Genomic DNA, 18,529 nt, shown 5'->3' with positions numbered 1-18,529 from the left:
ACAACATTTACTGAACCAAAGAAAGCTGAGAAGCAAACTTTTCAATTTTTTTTAATTTTGAAAATTTGGGTTTATTTTTTGTTATCCATACGCTTGTCTGCATTAGCAGAAAGGAAATTGACAGACTAAGAAAAAATTATGGTAAAAGAAAATGGACAATGGCTCACCAGGGGCAGAATACCTAAAAGGCTTGGTGATTTAGTCTTCTTGACACATCATTTAGGTATAATTAAAAATGGAATTTGGGATACTGACTTCAATGACTCATACTTAGAATTGTGCATCCCTTATAGTAAAATAACAGCTTCGACTGGCATAGTGCTCATTTCTAAATTTCAATCTCATTTAGTACTCTAAAATCCACTAAAAATGCCACAAAAATCTGGAATAGAAATCCTCATTTTCAGAAAGAATCTTTCATTTCAGAAAAGACCTTTTTAAAAGATAAATATCTTTTTTCTCAAAAAAAGAAAAAGATAGCAAGCAGTGCAGCTAAGGTAGTTTGAATTTGCTTTATTTTTTCAGATAACAATGTCTTTATTAAGAAATAGTCATTAATTATAGTAGGCATCAATTTAGCTTTTCACTGTAGGTACAGAAGGCTAAAATCCCATGTTAAAAGGAAGCATCTACATTCTACAGAGCATGGTAGAAGTTTTAAAGTTAACATGACCAAAGTGCTCTGCTGATGGAATATTAAATTAGAAGTTTAGGTCATATACTTACTGAGAACCAGAATGATGTGTCAGAAGTTGTATTTAAGATACACATGTGAGACAGCACCTAATTTGGCCTTTAAACCTAGGAAGGATATATATAAGTATATAATGATTATATAAATTATATATATTTTATATATATTATACATATCAAATATATAGTGATACATGTAATATAGATATGATATATATGATTATATGATATATAAAGTAATGTAGATACTAACAATGTCAACCTCCCTGTTCTGAATCTCCTCCCATGATTCCAACAGAGGAGATCTTAAATTAAATTGGTCACAGCAAGAACATTTATCTCGTACATCAGGAGATGGGCAATGTGAAATCATTTACTCATATCTTAAGTAACTATCTAATCATCAGATGTGGGGATGCAGATATTAAACAACTTGTTGACTAAGGAAAAAGAAACTCTGCTTTCGTGCCAGTAAGCAGATGTGCTCAATAGAATGGCTCATAAGTGCTGATTTAGAAACAGCTGTTAATGCTACCATCATCTTTAATATAGTTCACTTCCCTCCACTTCCTTTGTTTTCTGTACATGCATATGCTTGCTCTACACAGTTAAATTGTGCTAGTCAGAGGGTGGAGAAGGGGAGTGCATTTTAATAAATAGTGGGCAATCAGGACCTGATTCGGGGAGGTGGTGAGCACTCTAAGCTCCTGCTGGAGCTCACTTAGACTTGAAAAACAGAAAAAAAAGGTTCATTAAACCTATAGAATCAAATTTGTGACAGTAGATCTTTAATCTACTTTAAAAGAATATAGTTTCTGCAAAGCTGTAAATGACATGAGCTAGTTCTTTGACTGGAAAAAAAAATTCAAGAGTTTTTCAAGTTCATAAGGTCTTTTTCATTCTCTTTTATTTTTATTTTTATTTATTTTTAAATTTTATTTTTATTTTGTCTTTATATTTCTTTCATTCATTCTCACTCTCACTTTTTCTCTTGTTATTGCTCTCTCTTTCCCCCTCCTCTCTCCTTTTTGGTCTGATGCATGCTTTGTGCAGCACCTGTACGTTTCAAATGAACTGTGCATCTGAAAAGCACAGTTCTCCATAAATCCAGATAAGCTGACACTCTGAAGTACTTCACACAAAGTTCGCTTTACTTCCTTACCCTTACTAAAATATATATAGATCACATATCAGTAACAACCATACCCTCCCTAACTGACTCTTCAACTCCAAAGGAAGTTCAGAATTCCAGTATCTGAATTTGATCTGTAGAGGAAATAAGAAGTGAAGGACCTGTCTCATATTATTAGCACATGAGCACTGAAGACTTCATCTAGGCTCCACTGAAGTTGATGGAAAAACTCACACTGACATTAGTGTACTTTGGACCAGGTCAAAAGTGGATTTCAATACTTTACAGTGAAGGGCATGAAGAAGTATATATAAAAAAATATGAATGTATTCCCTCATTTAAGAGTCCCTCCCTACAATAACACAACAAATAAAATCAAAATTAACTCATATTTTTTATAATAAACTTTGCTATAACTGATTTCTCACTTTTTAATAAGATTTCTTATTTGATATTTTCTTAATAGATTATTTGAAGTCATTAGTGACAGTATAAAGCACTTTTTTTTTTCCTTTTAAAAATTGTTCGTATTTATCTTTAAAGGAATCTTGACTGACAGGCTTTATGCCAGTCAGTAGTATATATTCTCCTATGGGAGCTCCAGGGTTACCTTCTTTTTCCCCTCATTCAGGAAAGGGCACACAAAGGTAGCTGGGGTCCCTTTGGCTCTACGTTCCTTAAATGCCATTTTTCCCTTTCAGGAGGCCATGTGCAGACCTAGTGTTTCATGCTGGACCCTCTGAGGCATTTATAAATAAATGTATCCTGTTCTTATTCTCGAAAAGAGAAAATCATTGTCCTTTAACTGATTTTTATCAGTTACCATACAGATGCTGACCTAGACTCTTCCCTGGTGGAGGCATTTCAGGGCAGGGTCATATGAGCTATTCTGAGGGCAGAAGGACTAAATGAAGAGGTACTCCCCAGCTTGACCCTGGCTACTCATTACCTGGAAGCTGATGCCACTTATTTCTGGGTTCATGCTCAAGGAGAGAGACTGCTCTCAACTGTGGTTTTGTGAAGTAACCAGAATTATAAAAAGCAGCAGCAATAAAGTATTGTAAAAAAAAAAAAAAAAATGGAAAATAAGGAACAGTTCATTAAGTTGGAGCCAAAAAAGTCAAGCAAACAGATGTGAGAGTTTAGGTCTGTCTTTGAGAGGAGAACAGAAATGAGCCCCTGCATCGGAAGCCAGGCAGTGATGATCCTGCTCGTCTCTGTCCCAGCCAGATCAGTTTCTAACACTGACTGTAGGAGCATTAGCTTCAGTTTCTCAAGTACTGAAAAATGAAAGAGATACATATGGAGGGTGGTTTGCCAGGATCTCTCCTGTTCCAGTAAATTAAAGTAGGCTGAATGCAGGCTGTGCACTGACAGTTTTGCTTCAAATGCATGATATTTTTTCTTGAAACCACTTTTTGTATGCATTATTATTTTGTTTTAGGCTTTCAGTGCTGTGATTTATTCTGTGGATGTTCAAGGAAATAAAAATATCCAGAGAGTTTCTTAGATCTTTGAAAGATCATTCCAATCCTATAATATCTTTTTTACTGAATAAAAAACTCCTGGCCCTTATTTCAGAAGCAGAGTGATAATACTCTGTGGTACTGGGTTGAATACAAAGTGTATTATTTTTGATGTTCAGATTATGGTACAGTTACCTCTACTGCTATCTTTGGCACTGGTAAAGTGTCTTTTGCAAGACTTCATTGTCTTGAAAACCAAAAAATAAACAAAATGACATCTTAACTTCCTCTAGAAAGCTACTATTGCTGTACTAGTGCTGTAACATTTGAAGACGTTGTTTCCCCAGACACCTCTGATACGTGACTTGGGTATGATAATTCCCAACATTACAGCAGCCAGTAATAAATACCTTCCCCTTTACACTCATGTCACTTTACAAGTGAGATTTTTTGGCTCTGATGAGCTGATGAAGGGAAGGGATGTCCTATGCTTTTAGGCTCTTAACAGACCTAGAATAATTTTGTTCTGTTCCCAGGTGATTGGCTTTAATGGCTCACGTTTGCTTTAACAGAACATAGATTATAGAAAAAGCATATGTGTACCTTTCTTCCTTCCCACATACATCCATGCAGACAGTGACATTAACTATCAGTTCACTTGCAGTAAAATTTTAATGCAAAATCTGAAGCGATGCTAAAGGTTAAACACTGTGATGTTTCCTGGATGCATGAGACAGATTCAGCAAAACAGCATTTTTGTGGCTCTAATACTCATGTTGTACAATATATCCTGCTGTGCCTGTTCCTTGCTGTTGCTTTTAAAACTCTGAAACACATTCTGCTAAACACAGCAGAGAATACACCAACATTGAAAGCTTTCTTGCTTTCTCTCCAAGTGAAAATCACAGGCATTGTTTATTTTTCTGTGGAACCTTCATGTGAAGAGGTGCTCAGTCACACAAGGAAGAGACTTTTTAGCAACAATAACTGAATGCAGCAAGCCTAGCAATAGTCTGTTAATGCTGGCTTTAGTGACAATATTTTAAGTTGATTAGAAATCAGCCTTTAATTTGGTCTAAGATATTTGACAGATGCTATGCACATCTCTTTTTCTTTTTTTTTTTTTTTCTTCCTTTCTATTGGCTATTGAAAAAAAGCCCTTGTGGTTTGCAGTGCTGGTACTTTAGAACTGTGCAAATCATTTAGGTGTATTCCCCCCCCCCCCCAATTATTTCTGTACAGAGAAAGGGAGAAGGGGAAATGAGTTTCAGCTGGAGTAAATCTTGGAGTTGACTTAATGTTTATGTGACTTAAATACAGATATATTTTTTTATCTTTTATGCTATGAATTTCTTTTCCATTCTGAACTGAAATTATTTGCTTATTTTGACTCAAATTTTAAAAATGCCTTGTTCTCTGGGTATTTTTTTGTCTGAAAAATTTGACCAGGGTCTGTGGCTAAATGTAGTAGAATTAAGGATCACTTAAAAATACAGGGAAGTCATAAGTTTGGTGACAAGAGATACCTTTCAGCAAATGTAGGGGAAAAAAAAAAAGGAGAAAAGAAAAAAAAAAGAGCTTTTAAAGTGCCCCACCAGAAACTCACCACCAGTTTAAAGAAGCAAACAGGCGGAAAGTAATAAAAGTTCCTTTCCAGAGTAACTACCCTTCTTTAAAGGGTATTTAATAGAAGTGTAAGCATGTAAGGTAGCAGTTTGGGTCCCTGCCAGCAGACGGGGCTCTCTGTTACACACAAAAAGTTGGTTCTTCTGCACCAAGGATGCACGGGAACGATTTTGCCTCTGTTTTGCTGCCTGTGAGGTGGCATTAATACACTTTTCAGCAGTATGTAAACTCTTAAATGTTTTCTCATGGGCTTGGAGATCTTCCTGTGAGATAACTGCTACAGATGGCCCAGTTGCCCTCTTGTAGTATCTCCCCTCCTCTCCTTTGCCGTTGTTATCCCCGTATCCCCAGGGTTCAAGTCCTACCCAAAACTGGATGGCCTATTCCTCGGGGAAGGCAGGTGAGAGCTTTTTACCACACAGACAAAAAGGCAGATTAACAAAAAAAAAAGAAATCAAAGAAATACCTCAAGCGCCGTGCCACAGCTAGAAAGATCATTATTACCTTCAGTGACCCTGACTTTGTTTTCTTGGTTTGCCTCTCTCCCGTGAAGGTGAAAGTGTGGTTCCAGAACAGGCGGATGAAGTGGAAGCGGGTAAAAGGGGGCCAGCAAGGGGCAGCAGCCCGGGAGAAGGAACTGGTGAACGTGAAAAAGGGCACCCTGCTCCCTTCCGAGCTCTCGGGCATCGGCGCGGCGGGGCTGCAGCACACGGGGGACTCACTAGCGAACGACGACAGCCACGACAGCGACCACAGCTCTGAGCACGCACACTTATGATACACAGAGAGTGTTCCCAGCTCCATTCTCAGGAAAGATGCTTTGCTGGCGAGCCTTACACGGGCATCGTTTACGGATGCAAGTGACTCTGGCAGTGATTTTTGAAATTGTTGTTACGGAAAATTCAGGCTGGTTGTGTCTGCTTTTCTTGATTTTGAGATGGTTTACAGTAAGTGCCATGTCTTAAAGGTGCCTCAAGAGTGGAGAAGTGGAAGACGAACTTACTTTGAACATTCCAGATTTGTTTATGTCATGTTTATGACAGCGGGCAGGTATTTTTGCTTTAGCTTGCACTGAAAATTACATTGCTCTCAACAGAGGTTATATTCTGAAAACCACAGTGCCACAAAATCACTATCTAGTGGATAAGAATTGTATTTTAACTCTGTATATATTTACCTTACAGCATTTTTCTGTCTTCACTAATTTTAGCAATGCATTCATATTAGCTGATGGCAATAGTCACTCATGACAATAAATGGCTTTTTTTCTCTTTATTTTGTTTTGTTTTTCCAGACATACAACACAGGCAGATACTTTTGTTCAAGTAGAGAACAATGCAAGAGTGTTTGCTTGGACACATCCTTGTATGACAGACAAAACAAACCTTATGTTGCATTTACTCTCAACTGCTGCTAATAGGGTATTATTAAACTTACCTAGCTCCTCAATTCTTCTTATCTTATAACTGCAAAAAAATGATTTTTAGGATCATAAGGATAATCCAGTAACCTGCAAAAAATGTCACGTTCCACTCATGCTTGGTGGAAATTTCCCAGAGGATTATTCATTTCTATTTTGTCATAATTGAATACATTGATAAATACTGACACTCTGCAGAAATGTTGTTGCTTCACCTTCAGTTTAAAAAAAACCACAAAAAAGCAGATAAACTGAAAGTTATTATCTACTGCTTATGTTGGTAGAAATCAAAATATGAAGGTAACTCACCATTGTGTCCCATGTGTAAAATCAAGACTTTTCTGTTATAAGCTTTTGTGTACATACAGGCAAATACCAAACCCCAAAATCTAATGCAAACCATTGATTGTACTTTGTAAAGAAATATGTTTAATAAATAATCCTTTTTAAATAATTCTCGTCTCTCTACAGTGATTTCATAGGAAATTTAAAATATTTTGTGGAAGTCCTAAGTAGCTCTGCCTTTTCCAGGTCTTTTGGAACTTAATCTGTCTCTGGACAATACAAAGCTATGTTTTCAAATTTAGGCTTTTAATCTTGGATAAACCTTCTACCTTGATCCATTTAGGAAAGTCTTTCCTTTAGAAGGAAAAAGGCATCTCGCAGCTAATGATGTCTTCAGCCAAAAGCAACAAGGGTTTCTTCAACCACTTTTGCAGATTTAGAGCAAGTATAAAGGGTTATTTTGTTGGACCTACTGAAATTAGGAAAGGGAGTAGATATCAGGAAGGGATGCATACTGATGTTTTTATGCCTTCGTTCAATGATCTGTTCAGGAGAAAAAAAAGAAAATATCTCCAGAAACTTGGGGGACGAATTGGACTGGGTACTGTGATAGACAGCGAGTGAAAAAAAGAGCAAGCAAGAAATATGCATCTTACCAAATGCTTGTGAGTATCCCTGCAGCTCTGCTATGTGGAGCAGGAGGGCATCATAAAAGTTAAATGTGATGAAGAACTCTGTGTCTGTTTTCCAAATTCTTTCCACTGTAGGTTTGATCTTTCTTGCACATTAATTGTTGTCACAATCATTTTAGTTTAAAATATCCAAGCAATGAGTAAATAACTTATTTCAAGACTTCAGAGCATTTTATTGATTCCAGCAGTTTGATTTTCTAGGGTTTTGCATTTGTTTCTTAGTTCTTTTTCAACTGACTTTGTCATATAAATTGTGGTGGGTGTAGCATAGAAAAATAAGCCAACTACCTGTGGATACTTGATATTTTTGTTTTCATGGCTGGATGGGAAGTGTTTTGGTTATTGATGGTAATGAGCAAAACGGGAAAAAGCCCCATGATTCCGACTAAAGCTTTTCATTTGTGTCTGGCTTTTTTCTCTCTCTTAAATGAAATATAGCTAAATTTAAAATTGAAAAATTAGAATGAAATATTGAAAAAAATAATCTTGAATTTTCAAATAACACAAATAATTTGAATTTTCAAATAAATTTTTACTTAACAGAGAATCAAATATAATGACTTGTTTTGCTAGTAAAGAGGAGAGAAGATTTTTGTCTTTCCAATACTCCTATCTGCCAAAAAAAAATAAAAAGAAAGCCTTTTCAGTGCTGTGGAATTATTTGTTGCTGTCTTTCATACAAAGTTTAAGAGTGAACCTGAAAAGAGATCAGCCAAGTTTGAGCTGACATTTTGCAGAACAAATGGAAATGCTTTATTTACATTACCTGAAATGTGCCAGCAGTGTGTTCCTAGCTCCAGGCATTTTGAGAGGTGCATTACTCTGTTACCAGAGCTGGGATTTGAGTGGGATACTTGCAGTGGGGGAGCAGCCAATATGTGTGATGATGGCAACGTGTGAGCCATAACAATCTCATTATTAGGAAGGATTTTTTCCTATTGAGAAAGATAGTCTTTTTTCCATTTTCAAGTTTTAACTGCATCTGTTGAGACTTAAAGCACAGGTTGAAAAGAGGGAAACGTGCAAATAGATTTAAAGCACTAGGAGAATTTTTGTTCAGCTGCTTGGTCAATCAGCAAACAAAGGACCAAATTATGTAATATTTTATTACCAAAATAAAAAATAAAGGACAACTAACAATTGTTCATCTCTTATGCTTTAAGAGTAGCTCAGACTTTGAATTTGGTTGAAAGGTACTAACTGTATGCATTAACCTCTCGGATGGCTTCAAGACCTCTTGTGGCTGTAAACAGCAGCTTTGTTGATACACCACTGGTAAAAGCAATATGGTGCAAAGATCTGACACTGGCAGAGGTTAAAGCTATGAAGCACAGTGAGCTTCCTACCATGGCCTTGAGGAATTGACATACAAGCACAGCCCCTCAGAAATACAGACATGCTTCTTCCAGATTGCAGTTAGCTTGTATTCAAGCCATGCATAGCAGTAATGAACACCCTTGCACTCCAAACTCACCTTTGAGCATCAGTGTGTCTGCTCAGGACTCAGATGAATACAGATGATGTCTCATCTTGTTGTGAATACCCCAATTACTCAAAAGATGTCTTACAGCAGCTCATATTATGATATTGTATCAAAGTTTTGGCATAATTTTGTTGCTGAAAACAATGCATAAAGGCTTTTGAGCGATAACTTCAAGATTTGTATTATCTTTATTGGCTTATAGTCAGCACACTAAGAGCGGGTTCTATTTAGCTACATGGTACACCTCTAAGAATACACAACTTGACACATGGATAAAATCAAGCCCTAGAGCTGTGATTTGCCTAAAGCTGTTCAGGTACTTGGTGGTGGAATGACGTGGTAAAACCTAGTTTTTGTGTTTACCTTTATTAGTTCCTGTTATGAAACAGTGGCTAATGACTTTCATATCTTGCCAGTGAATCCTGCTTCTGAGGAATAATGATGTATTTTTTCAGTTACAGTAATTTCAACACTGTCCAGAGTCCACCTTTCTTTGATGTTCTGTTAGCATACTCCTGAGTTAGATACAGAAATGCATACTGTCAGGAAACATACCAAGAAAATATAACTGCTTGTAAAAAGACAGTGATGCTTAACAGTTTAATTTTCAACATGATAGATAATCAGAATTCTTGTTTTCTTCTGTCTCCAGGGTACAAGACTATAGATGAGTTGCAGGACTTCTTTCTCTTCCCTTATAAGTTTTTATTTTGTGGGGTTTTTTTTTGCTATATCTTCACTGTTTCCAGATTTATTTTAGCAACAGTTGTTCAAGAGGTGTGGTTAAAATAGCACGATTAAAAGCTTCCTGAACTTATTTAATCACAAATCAGAAATAGTTTTGTAATAGTTCTTACAATGCCTATCTTTTCTTGACTTGATTTTCTCTTCATGGGATCTAAAAATAGTCAAAAAAGGAGCACAAGAAAGAGAGTCTCTATACCTATGTCTTTCCACCACAGGCCAACTTTCAAGGTAGTTTATGTATCCTGCTCTCTTAAATGAAGGCTCTGACTGCTGCAATAATATTATTTGTACAAATAAAGAAAGAAACACCATTAGGACATACACCCTTAGTAGTTACGAGGAAACATAGCTATTTAAGTTAGGGACAAAATGTCAGCTTGAGACTTCGTTTAGAATTTCCTGGCTTCAGTCAGTTCACGTCTCTTGGGTGAGCTTGTATTTAATAGAGTACATGCAGTATTTAAGATCGGGTTCAAGATTCAAGACATTTTAAAGGGTAATGTTTAACCAATTACATACTGCAATTTAATATTTTTATGCCATGTGTGTGGATTGGAAGGGAGAATTGGGTACACAACCTGATGTCTGTGTTCATTTAAAAATGTAATGTGGGCAATAGCTGGCAATAACTGGCTACAGTGATGATGCACATTATTCTTCCAGATTAATACAGACTTACTGTAGCTCATTTGCTTTTATATATTTCTTCTAATTTCCATGTTAAGCCCCTAGTCTTCTGATATCATTTAGAGCTGATAGCTGCATTGTAGGAATAACTTTCAATGTAATTTAAGGCCCCTGGCTGTTAGGCAGGGCCTTCGTATGGCAAAGCCAAGAGGTTATTGCAGTCATCTGTATGAATTGCCAATGTATTAGAATTTTCTATGTCATTTATTACTTCTGTCCAAGGTGTGCACACAGGTCTGTTAGCCACTGGCTGTAGAGAAACATGATGAACCAGGTGCCTCGAATTGCCAGTGAGTGGGTGTGAGTCCACCGGTGCCTGATTAGGACAGGCCCCTATTGAGCATGAGCAAGACCAGGGGGCCAATAAAGGTGGGACACACACCCACAGAGAGGAGCTCAGCTCACTCTGGTGTGAGGCATGGAGAGGCCAGCAGCTCGTCGAGCCTCTGGAGCAAGAAAGGCTCTTCCCGCTACACTTCTACCCTGGAAGCGCTGTGTGGTGGCTGGAGTCCTGGAAGAGACCAGCAGCTCGTCGAGCTTCAGGAGCAAGAATGGCTCCTCCCGCTACAACTGGCCATTATTGGGCATCTGAACTACTACGACTCCTAACTAGGGAAATTTGATGAAACTTTACCTTCATTCAGCTGAAAACAGTCACCTGGGCAGTAGAGTTGGTACTATAAATGAACTGTCCTTTTTTTTAATCCTTTGGCCCTTGAATGCTCTTTATGACAAACTTCCAGCCCTGATGAAGGTGAGTCCTTTCCCCCAGCAGGATGAACAAAACTAACTAAATAAAAATGTGGTTCTTCACAGCACAAGATGTAGCCGAGATAAGGTATAAGAATGTGACACAGGACATTAAATAATAATTAAATGGCATTAGTTTTCTTCAGAAGACTAACTGACTGGGATAAAGCATATTGCCACATCTCTGGCCTTTTCATAAGTGGCTTCATGGTTTTATGTATCCCTGTGGTAATATTAGAAGTTTTTACCTATCATGCTTAGATCAGTTAAGCTCATATACTGGAATTAAATTATCCTGTTCTTTAGTCTAAGAAAATAACATTCGTAATCAACTCACAGACTCGTCTCAAGCAAAAGACAAAATTTGGCCATAAGTACTTTTCTGATAACATTTCAATATTATTTGTAAATTTTGAAAATTTAGTATCTGTTACGAGAAACCTTGAAAACCTTGAAAAATGTGATTTTACACTAGTGATCAACAGGTTTCAGACTCATCCTTCAAGTAAGCACCACAATAAATGATTTTTGTAGGAACTTTTTTGTCTTATACCCACATGGCATTTCTGTTATAAAAGTGTGCTCCCAAACTATATGAAACCTTGAACATAGTGAATTATCTATAAAAGCAATATCATATTTAAGGATACATTCTCATCCTTAATGTCACTATGAATATAGAGACATTGTATATGTTACTTATGTTCACTTTCGGACTGTAGGGCTTTTAGAAATATGCCTATTCTGAATGCTTACCACATTATTTGCCAAAAAAGTCACATGCACAGCTGAAAAAATACTTAAATGGGCATTTTCCCAAATTAAAAATTCATCTTGAAAAGTGCCCTTAGAAAACTTTCATGAAATCACCACAGAAATGCATTTAAGAGAGTAAAAATTACCAGGGGAGGAAAAAACCCCTTAGTTTGGAATTACAACACATTGTAAATAATTTTGCATATGTATTTCTATAGTTCTCATGTATATAGCTATTCACCAGAACTGTGGAAATAAAATACACAATTTTTTAGTTCATAAGCAATACTAAGTACAACATAGAGCTGTTATTTTTCTAATTTTAGCATGTTTGCATAAGACATTTGATTCTGATGACAATGTTATAAAGAGTTCTCAGGAATCCTTTTATACAGAATATTTTTGCAAGAAAGAAGTAAAGATTCATCTAAGGAAGCAAAAGACCTCATCTAAAGCCTATAGATGGCAATGGAAAGATTACGATTGATTTCACAGGGATTTGGATTTAGCCCAAGGTACACACAAAAGTTCATACAGATCAGTGAACAGTCCAGGATTAAGACATTAGCCAATAATTTCCAAAGTGACTGTTGACTTTGTGCCTCCATTATGACACACGGTATCCTGATTTCAATGAAGTTTTGAGTACACAGTGAAAATTAGGACCACTTTATGGAAAAGTGAGTGGAGAAGCCCATGTTACTAGCCAGTCACGAAAATTTTGTTCCTGGTTCTAACCAGAGTCTTACAGTACAGGATTTCTATGTCTGGCAAATCATCACATTATGTTATTAAATCATAGATTTCATAACCAATATAAAAGAAACTTGCTATGCTAGCTTCCATCTCCTGTAATTTGTAGCATTAGTAGATAAGAAAAATAAAGTACATAATATATAGAAAGAGGTTTGAACAGATGTTCCCAAATGGTTGCAGGGGGGTAGGGGTGTCGAGGAAGGTAAAACTTTCCTTCCACTCAGATGTCTGTCTTGAATTTCTCACAGTTTTTGCAGACAGCTTGGCTCATTTCCAACATACATCGTTGCCTGTCTGGTATGAAAAATGCCATCTGTAGTGTATGGAAGTTCTTTCTTTAAAAGTGGCCTGCTAATTATTCTTCAGGCAGGTGTTACTAAAGTGAAGTCAGGTGTCAAGCATGGTCTAACCTTCGAATTGACTAAAATTGCCCTGTTCTTGTCTGCTGTTCTTTCCCAGAAGACCAGATAGAACAGAGTATTACAGAAAATTGAAATGCTGGTTGATACAGGTTTTAGATGACTCATGCAGCAGTATATTTTTTGATGACAATCAAATACTGAAAGTTAAAGGATGGGGGTTGAATGAAGTGTATAAATATTGCATTCTAATATCCTTCTGATTCTTACAGGCTGCCTGTCTGTTCCTTTATGTTTGTACTGCTATCTTGCAAAATGTTAAAGATCCTGATGTGCTCAGAAATTTCAGACACGGTAAAAGGTGGTGGAAAGAATTTCCTTTTGTGCTTTAATAGACTGGGAGAGCTGTTTGTTGAAAAGGGAGGGGAAGATGGCTGTATTGTGTGAATGACACCTGCAAATTCTCACCTATATTCACTCTCCAAAACACTGGTGCTTTAAAGCTTTTTGAAGATTAATAGCATGGTTAATGGGCCAGAATCAACACATGGGGGCTGCAGGCAGCCATTCAAGTGATCCAGGAGTCCCAGCTCCCACGACAAGCAGTGCTGCTGCCTTTCATTTACAATAGTTATCCTGCTCCTCTGTTCCTTACATGACATCAGCTCTCCCAGCAGAAGATGAAAACTCACCACACTGAGCCAGATGTTAGAACATTTCTCTCTCCCTAGCAGATGAGTGTTGTTAGGAGGTGAGGGATTACCAGGATAAAAGCAAGGCTTCCTCTTTCCTCTGCCATTTTCAGAAGGTCTTTTGAATAAACAGCCCTTCTTACTCTTTGTAATCTTGGCGTTCAGAATAAATGAATGAATGACAGTGTTAGTGGTTTAAAAAAAATGAGGATGAGGAGAGCACAGGCATACTTAGTCCTTTTGACAGCAAGTCTTTGCATTGCTTGCTTTATCAGTGATGAAAGTAATCCAACTTTCTCCCCAGCATTAGGCGGAACCCTTGACAAAATATTTACACTAGACTGATAAGACACAGAGATAAAGAACAGCCCTGTAAGTAACTGAGGATCTAGTGCTGTTATATTTTTGATCAACCTGAGACATCTGGATGATTCTGAACTACCAGTCTTCTACTGTGAAGAGTAGTTTTACTTTCATAAGGACTTCCTCTCGTGTTTTCAATATCATGCATAGCCTCTGACTGACTTAGCATATTGCGATAATGAGATGTACACAAAGCACTGGCATGCAGCATTATTGAGATGATTTCCTGTTTGGCTCAGCCAGATTCCTGTTAAAAGTTATACGGACTCTTAAGAGACTAACAAAAGAAGAGCTAGAGATCCAGCAATGGCACAAAGATAAGCCTGATGAAGCTGGAGTTAGGACCTCATGAAATTAAAAGCAGACTTTGTATGAATACATTTCTTGAAATATACCAAGGTCATTTCATTACATAACACGAAAAAAACCTCTAAATCCCTTTCTTGGCTTGGGGTCAATCCCTATCAAAAACTCGGTATTTATTTGCTAGAGTGGGCTCTTCATTAAATTTGCAGAAGAGAGGCTTAGATAAACACATTTAGATTAGAAAGAAAGGAAAACAAAGTTGAAATTGCACTGAAACTCTTCCTGTGTTGTAATGCCTTAGTGGCTAAAATCCATCCCATACCTCTTCATGTTATGAAGTAAGTGAAGATGAAGCCATAACTTTGTCATTGAGTCCATCCTGCAATGGCCTATCCAATGACTTTGTGAACATGGCATTTGGTGATTCAATACAGAGATTTATTTTTGTTCTAGCAGGAGACTGTAGTCTCCTAACATAATTACAAGATATGTGCAAACACCTGTCACTGCCTTAGAACAGCAGCAAATCTCAAGGATATTTTTAAAAAAAGTCTTTTTCACTGAATAGTCCTTTTGGAGTAATCTGTGCTGAGTCTTACAAAGCTCTGAGGGCCAAGATAGATACAAGTAACTAAAGAATCACGCTGGAAGGTATAGAGCTTTATGCAAAACATAACCACCCATTATCCCTGCCTATGCCTCTCACTGCTGTGCAGTTCTCTCTTCCGATGTGACACTTCAGAGCTGTGTAACAATTCAGACAAGGACAATGGAAGAAATGAGTGTGAATAATGATGCATCTAACTGCAACTGCAATTTGCTTATTTAGCACTGCTTTGATTACTTCAGTTATATAAACTGGATTTTAGTGGGGATGCTGGGGATTTCACTCTTGTTTTTTTATTTCTCTCTCTTTTTTTTTCCCATTCCTAACCATTACAACAATTACTTATATTACTGTGATTCTAAATCAGATATCTCTCCTATTTCAACTGGGTAATGGCAAATTCCCCAGACTAACCTCACTTAAACAAGTCTAGGAATCTCTCTCAAAAGCAAAAAAAAGATGACAGTGCATGGAAAAAAATTATTATCTCTGTTCCACGTTGATCTTCTCCAATTCATGTATAAGCATGTTCTACCAAACTGGATGTAAAACATGAAATTTCATTTTACAAGTGATATTGTTATGCTTAAGACAATGAGGGTATTTTATTTTTAAGGAAATTCATTGTATTTTTGTTTGTGTTTCTAAGTTACAAAATCAATTGAAGATGTAGTGACATCTGACAAATTCATCTGAACTTGATTAACTTGACTCATCACAATGCCCCATAGGTTATGTCTGTTATATTTCTGTGATATATCTATGATCATGGAGTACTCAGTCTGTGGGATCTTTGGAAAATATAGCTCTTGCTCTATGGAAAATAAGATATTTGAAAATACATTTCACTCTAAATCCAGTTGGAAAGTGACCCTCACCTTAATAAAAACCATCAATGAAGAAAACATTTACAAAGCAATATGGAAACTTGTAAAGAACATAAATATTTTAAATGTTTTGAGTTAGAATACTACTCTCCCAGTTCATTTTTTGTTTACACTAGGAAATGGCTAAAATTTTGGATTGTCTTCATGCTATTGCAGTGGATTAGGGAACCCACATAGGTGTGATTCAGAAAAACAAACCTAAATTAAGCACTTACGTGAGCAATGGAACAATCCAGAGAATTTCAGTTGCTCAAAATAGCCAAGGATAATAATGTAGAGAGTATTCTCCTCACCTGGGCAAACAGAAAGAAAACTCTCAGCTTCTGAAATGCTGGTTGGTACAAGGTCCAAGACATTTTTAGTATGATAAAGTCAGTAAGACAAGATGTGTGTGGAGCTTTCTTATGTAGGAATGTGCTTCACTGGAGTAGTACAACTGGATCTGACAGATTTCCAACATTTTACACCCTATTTGCATACTGGGTAGTTCAGAACTACACAACAAATGTCTCATTGCATGTTCTAATGTCAGGCACAATGCTGCAAATCTAAAACAAATACAGACCTGTGTGTGATCACTACATCTAGCAGAGAAAGAAAAAAGAAAACAACAAAACAAACCCCCCAAAAACCTCAAACACTGAAAAAAGGAAAGAATCCTCTAAGAAGCCTTTTCATTGACAACAGACTGCTCACTACACTAGAGTAAAAGCCAGGGTTTGCTCAAGTTGAAAGGTAAAAACCCGGAAAAAATGTAAGTAGAGAAAAAAATATTAAGACCTTAAGTGGAGACACAGATCAACATGTTTAAATTTCCTTTAGGTTTGTGACTAGACTCCAGATTTACACCAGTACACTGGTACTTTTCAAAGAGAGCCTGAAGTTATACTATTCACTTTCTTTGAATTCTGAGGAGTTGGTAGAAGAAAGTCTTTGTTTATTGTCAGATTCCCCACTCCCCACCCCTTCCTCTCACTGCACTCCAAATGCAAAGATTTTTCTCTCCATTACCCAAAATCAAGGACTAACAATGGTACAGAGTCATATCAACAGCAGTTTTACTGAGAATCATAGTCTAAATACTTCACCATTTTACAAGTAACTATAGGTTGTGAGGTCGATGTAATTTTTTTTTCCTTTTTGTAACTGAAAAAATAATGTATTTTATAAATTGTATTCCTTTATTCAGATTGACGATTAAATTGTTCCATAATCTTTTAAGATTCCCCAGGTAGCTCATCAGTCTCTTACAAAGCTAGAGAGATGATTCATGTCAAAATTATGGAGTTGATTCATTGCAAATCTACTTTAAGTAGACAGAACTGACCTTGATAGTTGCATCTGGACTCCTGCAAATCTTTTTCTAATTTTCCACTATTTTGTCTTCCAGTATCCTGAAAAATTGCCACTAAAAACCACAAACCCCCTAAGCATCCCCCAAAACACTACACATACAAATCTTACTATTGATTGGGTTTTGGCTCAGATGTTAAATCAGTAAGTGTTTCAGGACAGGTAAACAGCCCAGCAAAGAAAACCTTACAGACATCTTGATCACAGCTGCTGTATAAGTTTCTCTGTAACACTGGAAGGATTCCCCACAACTGAATATCAGAGAACACATTCCATTCTTATTACACACAAATTTGAAGCCTATTTCATTCGCTGAACATAAAAAGAGATTAGAAACATTCATGAATATATGGAGAATTAAATTTTGGAACTAGAATGAAGAAGGAAAAAATAGGCATTTCATAAATGAATTTTTAGTTGATAGTTTTTCTTTCCTCAAAGTGATGTAATTTTACATTATGTTTCATTTATGGTTATCATATAAAAAGAGGACAAAAAATGCAATAAAAGCTTTTACTATGGTAAAGTATGACATATATATTCTTGGTAATTTTATTTATTATGCTAATTTCAATAAATTATTTTGTCCAATAACTTTTTTTGTCTGCAAAATGAAAAGGGTTCAAAGCTTGGAAACATTTATCCTTAAGTTTAAGAGACAGTTACAGTGCTTCTGCATTATGATAGTTTTTAAGTACCTCACCATATGCTATGTTGTACTGGGACCTTTACCTAGATTTATGCTCTAGATCTCAAATAGAATCATAGAATTCTTCTGGTTGGAAAAGACCATTAAGATCATTGAGTACAACCATTGCCCTAACTCTGCCAAGACACACTAAGCCATGTCTCTAATCACTGCATCTATGTATCTTTTAAACACCTCCAAGGATGGAGATGGAACCACCTTCCTTGGCAGCCTGTTCCAGCGTTTGATAATTGTCTCAGGAAAGAAGTTTCTTCTAATATCTAATCTAAACCTCCCCTGGCACAACTTGAGTTACTTTCCTCTTGTTCTGTCTCGTTACTCGGGAGAAGAGGCCAACACCCACCTTGGTACAATCTTCTTTCAGGTAGCTGTGGAGAGCAATAAGATCTCCCCTCAATTGCGTTTTCTCTAGGCAACATAACCCCAGTTCCCTCAGCCACTCCTCATAGCTCCAGAACCTTCACCAGCTTCATTGCCCTTCCCTGGACTTGCTCCAGCACCTCAATGTCTTTTGTAGTGAGGGGCCCAGATATTCCAGAAACTTTGAGGTTTCTATGAATTTTCACTTGCTTGCTTTCCTTTCAGGTTTTTTCCATTTTTCATCCCACCATTTATTTGCAGATTTTATTTAATAATTAGTTTGTGCCAGCTGGGGTGTGAAGAGTGTGCTGGAATGTCTTCAGATAGGAGGGAATTGCAAAATATTCTAAGATTTGGTCCTTTATATGTGACATATAAACTCCTGGAACACATCAAAAGT

The 18,529-nt window shown here is 36.8% G+C and overlaps 1 protein-coding gene across 1 annotated transcript in view; it reads left to right on the top strand.

The window, feature by feature from the left end:
* MEOX2 (mesenchyme homeobox 2) overlaps positions 1-6,784 on the top strand; it is a 53,411-nt gene extending 46,627 nt beyond the window's left edge. The window contains exon 3 of the mRNA XM_030444988.1: positions 5,471-6,784. Within this exon, the coding sequence (XP_030300848.1) occupies positions 5,471-5,695 (225 nt within the window). The 3' untranslated portion in view covers positions 5,696-6,784. The remainder of the gene's footprint in view (positions 1-5,470) is intronic.
* The last annotated feature ends 11,745 nt before the right edge of the window (positions 6,785-18,529 follow it).

The sequence above is a fragment of the Calypte anna genome, chromosome 2, assembly GCF_003957555.1.
Source record: "Calypte anna isolate BGI_N300 chromosome 2, bCalAnn1_v1.p, whole genome shotgun sequence".
Classification (NCBI taxonomy): domain Eukaryota; kingdom Metazoa; phylum Chordata; class Aves; order Apodiformes; family Trochilidae; genus Calypte; species Calypte anna.
The sequence above is the reverse complement of the archived record's forward strand: the minus strand, read 5'-3'. Positions and strand labels throughout refer to the sequence as shown.